This window comes from Aplysia californica, unplaced genomic scaffold, assembly GCF_000002075.1.
Source record: "Aplysia californica isolate F4 #8 unplaced genomic scaffold, AplCal3.0 scaffold00137, whole genome shotgun sequence".
Classification (NCBI taxonomy): Eukaryota; Metazoa; Mollusca; class Gastropoda; order Aplysiida; family Aplysiidae; genus Aplysia; species Aplysia californica.
The window spans coordinates 257,860-265,023 of NW_004797407.1; the positions used below are offsets into that span (position 1 = coordinate 257,860).

Consider the following 7,164-nt stretch of genomic DNA (forward strand, 5'->3'; position numbering starts at 1 on the left):
TACCATTTTAATTTTCGTCTCTTCACTGTGGTCAGTAGATCTTCATGTTGCCCTACTGCGTTGGCGATTCTCTTTCGTACCTCAGCATTCTGAAACGTGGTCTTTGTACGAGATGTCAAGGAGTCTGCACAAGATAGTTCACTCCCCTCTAATTTAAAAAAAAGTATCCTCAAAATTCGTTGGCAGCCTCTTCGAAAAAGTGCGGACTTTGCGATCCGAGTCACACCTATTTGTGTGAAAAACAATAAAAATGAAACTAACAAACGGTGCTATTCCTATTCTTCTTCAGGAGAAATGAAAGAGAGCTTCAAAAACCTTGAACATCAATGATTTATTTATAGAGACACCAGCTATTCTTGCCCAGGTGGTGTTTAGCCTCTTTTTCCTGTCTGCGGATTAATATTCTTTTTTCCAATGTATTGGTTCCGCTTCCATATAGCTTCAAAAAACCTTGACCATCAATAATTTATTTATAGAGGCACCAGCCATCCAGGCCCAGGAGCTGTTTTAGCCTAGCTTAAAAAATAAAGACCACAGCACTATCTGAACCAATGAGCGGACTTCCGCGTACACTTTTTTGGCTGAGTGAACTATCTTGTTATGTACGATCTTTGGTCAAATTTACCTTCCTTATTTTTGTTTTTGTTTCCCTTCTACTTCCAGAAGACCCGCGACGCCTCTCAAAGTGAAGCCGGCTGCAGAGGGTGACTAGTGAGTAACTAATTACCACAATAATGTAGCCTTGTAAGCTATAACTTGTACAATGCATAATACATAATATCTATCTATCCATCTATCGACAACAATGTAGCATTTAAGGCAAGAGCCTCTATCTATCTATCGATCCAACTATCTATCTATCTATCTATCTATCTATCTATCTATCTATCTATCTATCTATCTATCTATCTATCTATCTATCTATCTATCTATAGGAAACTAATTATTAATTTGAAAACAAACTGACACTTTTATAAGGTACCTAAACTGCTTTCCAGGTAGCCTAGTAAAGCTTACAGAACCCTACTTTCTTTCTGGGAAGCTTTTGTTATGCATAACCCGAATTCAGCAGGCTTCGTATGTCTTGTTGTGATTAGAATAACATTGCATGGATACCTTGCGGGCTTTGGTGCTGGTGGATATTCTGTCCTGGGCACTCTGGAGTGAAGGGCAATGAGGAGGCTGATAGGCTGGCAGGCAGTGCCGTGGTTGATGGTGAGGTAAAATTTGATAAAGGAGAAGTGTTGAAGACCCTGGAGGAAAAGTTGCAGGAGGAGGAAGACAGGGAGACAGCAGAACACCACGCAATCATTAGGATGCGGGAAATAGGGATAGAGAGGGGAGAAGGAAGAAAGGAGCGATTATCTGGAAAGGAAAGAAGTCGCCATAATCAGACAGCCACCGGAACAATCAGCATGGGTACCTTGCGGGCTTTGGTGCTTTGGGGGGGGGGGGGGGGAACTGAACACTTATGGACCTGTCCGGTGTGCAATGACGTTGTTGCCTAGAACAGGTAATACAGGTAATACAGGAATAACATTAAACCTCACAGACATTGGAGTTACGGTAAAGACTATGTCCTTTTCAGAGAAACAATTTTTTTCGCAGGATTTAACTATATTTTTGAGACACCCGGAATCTGAACCATTTGGCACTTCTGTCAACATGAAACAAAAAACATGATGTAAAGTATATTGTTATGTCATCCTCATTTTTTTTTCAAAATATGATGAGTTGGATTTAGGTGAAAAGGTATCCAAAACAACAACAACAACAACAACAGCAACAACGACAACAACAACAACAACAACAACAACAACAACAACAACAACAACAACAACAACAGCATCACCACCACCACCACCTCCGCAACATCACCACCACCACCACCACCACTACCACCACCAACAACAACAACAACAAGAACAACAACAACAATAACAACAATTGCAGCAACTATAACAATACGGTACTGAGGGGAGTAAAAGTTAATATAAGATATTACATGATAAATCAACAATCACCATGGTTACAATATACATGTACATATTTATAACAAAACCTATATGTGAGGCAGCGTGGTGGAATCAGGCTCTCGTCAATTTTTGAGCATACTGAGTTATTGGTATCATCGTAAAGCTCGTTCATTTGTCTTTCTTTCAATGAAAACATTACCCGTCCATCTTCAATAGAAGTGGAGATATTTTGGATTGAAGGAGGTGGGGGTCACCTGGTTTAAGAGGTAAAGTAAGGGAGGAAATGGCACCCAAAGCTTTGTAAATTCCAAAGCTGGAGAGTCCATGGAAACTGTAAATTTATATTTTTGTGCCTTTAATCAACGTTTTCGGTGAAATCCTCAAAGGAATGTGTTTGTAAATGGACATAAAAGGTGTTGAGCCAAAAAACAAAAATTTGATTAAAATTCCTAAGCAGGGAGAAAACTGCTGTTTTCTTCGATTTCATTATTTTGGCGAGAGCCTGATTCCACCACGCTGCATCACATATATTTCTTTCACAGTTTGAAGACATCCGGGGTATCAAAATCGTCGGCGGAGTACAAAGACTTCGCCTGGAGATCAGGTAATTAGTAGCTGTCGTCAAGGTAAAAAAGCAGGTATTCATATTGTGAACATTATACTGAATAATAATGCAAGTACATTGTATCGCTTTTCATCCCTTCAGGTACCGCCCAGTCTCTTATGGCGATCGTTTTTGTTTATTTCAAAGAACTAATTTTTGAATTTTGAGTTTCTCTGACCAATGCACAATTAATAGAGCGAGGCTGCTGCTGTTACTTAATGCAACGGAAGGATGGATGGATGATATAAAAATGCACTTTTTCTTTCTCTCTCTCTTTTTTTTTTGGCAAGTGTTTTACGGTGCTCGCAACTGCATAAGGTCATGTGAGCGTGCGGGCGGGACACATTAAATATTTTCAGTAAGTAGAAAATTTTGAATTTTGCCCGGGTGGCGACAGATGCCTACTCTTATCGATTTTTGACCACCAAGGGATCTTTAGCGTGCGCAACTTGCAAACGGGACCTCCGAGATTTTTCTGCCTTATCCGAAAAGGCTAGGTGTTGATCTTACCTTCGATAAGATCAGGAGTGTGGCAGAAAGACATCAGTAAGAAGGAGCCAAGACGTAGCAGTAAAAAAGGCTGCAGTAAGAGTCAGGGGCCACGAGGAGGGGGATAAGGAGGTGATGGGGTGGGGGCAGAACGTGGAGAAGAAAGCAGACGACAGAACATTGCTAGAGAACAGGAAAGGATGTGAAAGGAGAACATTTTAGAGAAGAAAAAATTATCCGTTGCTATTCGGATTCGAACTCGGGACCAATTGAATTAGAGGCGAACACCCTAACCTCTAGACCACGAGACCCCCCAAAAATGCACTGTGTGTGGCGCGTAACAAAGCGTCTCTTAAAGTGTTGTTATTCCACTCTTCATGCGATGCTCTCTCAAGTTGAGGAAGTGTCTGGGGCTGGGGTTGTCGCATGTTTTTCAACTCACCTCTGGTTAGTCTTGCCGTTTTGAAACGATTCCGTAGATGCGACAGGCGTATAAAAAGATCCTCTCTTGGAGTAGTTTTTCTTCTCCCACGTTGGCGGTGTCGATCCTTTCCTAATTTTGTTGTTTTCTCGCGATCCATTGTTGTGTACACAGTTCTTCGTGTTACATTAAAATGTCTCGCAGCAGTGGATACTGAGATACCCCCCGCGGATCATTCCAAAGAGCTGATTTCGCACATTTTCTCGTACGGCGTGACATCATGAAACGTAGACAAGACAAGTTTTATCACAGGCGAATTGTTACAAAAATGACAAAGCTTTGATGTGTGCTTCTTTTTTAAACAAATCATTGCCGAATCATGATTAATTTTCAAAAAACACGAAACATGTAACACGCATGCAGATACAAAACCACTCGCGCGTTCAGAAATCTGAAAACAGCTCACCAGCGACAGGTATATCACGTAATCAGTGTGTAAATTTGAAAGTAATTGGTGGCATTGATTTAATTTTATTGAGGTTCAAAATGTGTATACTTAAAAATGTGACAGAGTAGGTATATATATAATAATAATATATATATATATATATATATATATATATATATATATATATATATATATATATATATATATATATATATATTTATTTATATATCTTTTCTTTCCCCCTGTATTATAATGACACTCTCCAGGAAGACCACCTGTCTAAGAACACCACTTTGCTCCTGGACAATGGCTCATCGTCTTGGACAGGTTTGACTATCACAGTACTATGAGCTTCAAAGAAGAGCAAAAGGGGGAGGGGAGGGGGGGGGGGGCTCTCGTGGCCTACAGATTAAGGTGTTCACCTCTCATTCAAAGGTCCCGGGTTCGAATTCGGGTAGCGATGGAAACATTTTCTTCTCTAAAATTGTCTCCGTTCACCTCCTTTCCTGCTGTTAAGCAATGGTCTGTCGTCTGCTTTCATCTCCACTTTCGTCTCCACTTTTTTCCCCACCTCCTCACCTCCTTTGCACCTCCTCTGGGCTCCTGATTCTTTCTGCAGCCTTTCTATTATTTCTAATGCTAATTCTTTGCTCCTTCTTACTGCTGTCTTTCAGCCATACCCCTGTTCTTCGTTAAAGATCCATTGTTGGTCTAAAATCGATGAGAGCAGGCTTCGGCCGCCACCCGGGCAAAATTCAAAATTTCTTACAAACTGAAAATGTTTAATGTGTCCAGCGTACCCATATGACCTTGTGCAGTTGCGAGCGTCGTAAAACACTCACAAAAAAAACAAGAACAAAAGAGCTGCGATTCTCTATTTGGTTCTAGTTGACTTGGCAAAGGGGTCAGAACAAAAAATAATACCATTTTAATCTATCATTAATCGCTCATTATAGAGGGACAGATTTATGGTCTATTTGTGCAAAAGAATGCAGCAATTTTAGAGACATTAAAACACTAGGTAACATAGGCCTATACTGTCTATGGCCCGATACCCATTCACTTTCCCATCTGGGTAATGTGAGGAAAATTAACCAAGTCTCTTTTAGACTATTCATAACGACATCAATTACAAGGGGGACATTAACCATGTTTTTATGCATAGAAGAATTGTAATTGTAAATGGGCTGATTCATCCATATCATGCTAATAACTGTGCCTGGACTGCAACAGGGAACTGCTGCTTGATCTTCCGTAATCCTTGCTATCGGAATTTTTCCTCTACTTCTTTTGTGTGTTTGTCACACTCTTGCAACCCGCCATTTTGATAGTTGAAGCAGACTTTGTGCTGTTGTAGCTATAGAGGTGAGCAGAGTAAGCCTGATTCCCTGTAAGGCCTTCTCTGTTGATATTCACCCCTTGGCGCTCATATGACCTTATGCAGTTGCGAGCGCGGTAAAACCTCTGCTAAACCTTTTTTTAAAATACCGAAATCTGTGGTTTATTGGCAAGACTCCTCACCGTTGCAACCTGAAGACCCGAGTTTGTCCTCCGGAGTGGGGAAGTTTAAAAACCCCCAACAAATCTAGTACCCTTCACTACTTGCCGGGATGTTGTAACCCACTCAGTTAGGTTTGGCTCCTACAAAAAGGGTCTTAGCAGCCTTCCTCTTAATCGGTCTCAGTTGTTTCGATAGCGTGTAAAACAAATATATGTAATGCCAGGCCTCTAGGAAATAGGTATCCCATATAAAGGCCAAAAACTCCGTCATCTTTCGACCAATTTAAAAAAGCTTGACACAAATAGTAAAGGAGACATCAAATTTGTCAAAATGAAGAAAATCAATCTATGTATTTGAGAATAATAAAGTTTTTACAAAAAAAATTCATCCAAAAATTGGGTGAAACGAAACAAATTTAATCATGTCTGTCTTTCTTTTTCATTTACTTCTGTCAGGAGATGGCTTCGAAACTGGACTCCCCGCTCCTCGACCTACGGCAGCACTCACCAAAGTAGTACCTTAGACTTACTTAGAGGACAGACACAGTAGTACCTTAGACTTAGAAGACAGACAAAGTAGTACCTTAGACTTACTAAGAGGACAGACACAGTAGTACCTTAGACTTACAGGACAGACAAAGAAGTACCTTAGACTTAGAAGACAGACAAAGTACAGTCCGTGCGGGTGTCTAAATAACATTGCACACTTTTGCGGGACCGCTATATTGGCCTACTTACAAACTAAGGGAAATAGCACGGGAAATTTTCTACATGAAAATCTCTGGATTATGTCTACTTCGCACTCAAGCACGCTTCGGCTTTAAGCACGCTTAAGCTTTCTCCCGACGACCGTGCTTAAAGCCGGCATGGACTGTAGTACCTTAGACTTAGAGGACAGACAAAGTAGTACCTTAGAGGACAGACAAAGTAGTACCTTAGACTTAGAGGGCAGACAAAGTAGTACCTTAGACTTAGAGGAGAGACAAAGTAGTACCTTAGACTTAGAGGAGAGACAAAGTAGTACCTTAGACTTAGAGGACAGACAAAGTAGTACCTAAGACTTAGAGGACAGACAAAGTTGTACCGTAGGCTTAGAAGACTGACAAAGTAGTACTTTAGACTTACAGTAGTGCCTCAGAGGACAGACAAGTACAGACAGAGTCTATGCCAGAGAACAGCTTGACCGACGAACAGTCCAGTGTTTAATTTACACAATAAACATAATGCTTTACGCAATGTGGGTGCGTGAAAAGTAGAACATTCTAGATTATAGATTGAATAGAGAGGTTGCAAAAGGAGTAACCTCTACGCTTCGACCATGCCGAAGAACCGGTCTGCACAACAAATATGATGCTTTATGGTTGCGAATTCTGGACGCTTGAAGATAGCACATTCTAAGTCATATACTGAATAGAGTTTGTGCAAAATAAGTTACTCCCACCTTCTACACCATGTACATAATATGTGTCACAGTCACAACTCAGTGGGATCAGGCGCAAGTCAATTTTTGAGCATCTGGAGTTATTGGTTTCGTTTTAAAGCTTGTTCGTGTCTTGCTTTGGAGAGAAAAAAAATACCAATCTATCTTGAACACAAGTCGAGATATATACGATTGAAGGAAGGGGGGGGTCGCCTGATTTCAGAGGTAAAATTAGGGAGAAAATGGCAGTCAAGGTTCGACGACTTCCAAAGCTTAAGAGTCCTAGGAAACTGAACAGCTGCAATT

At 40.7% G+C, this 7,164-nt stretch overlaps 1 protein-coding gene across 1 annotated transcript in view; it reads left to right on the plus strand.

Annotated features, from left to right (window-relative positions):
* Nucleotides 1-6,194, plus strand: part of LOC101851344 (protocadherin Fat 1) — a 27,186-nt gene extending 20,992 nt beyond the window's left edge. Inside the window, exons 12-13 of the mRNA XM_035969314.1 lie at nt 2,519-2,580; nt 5,895-6,194. Coding sequence (XP_035825207.1) covers nt 2,519-2,580; nt 5,895-5,962 — 130 coding nt within the window. The 3' untranslated portion in view covers nt 5,963-6,194. The remainder of the gene's footprint in view (nt 1-2,518; nt 2,581-5,894) is intronic.
* Nucleotides 6,195-7,164: the final 970 nt, after the last annotated feature.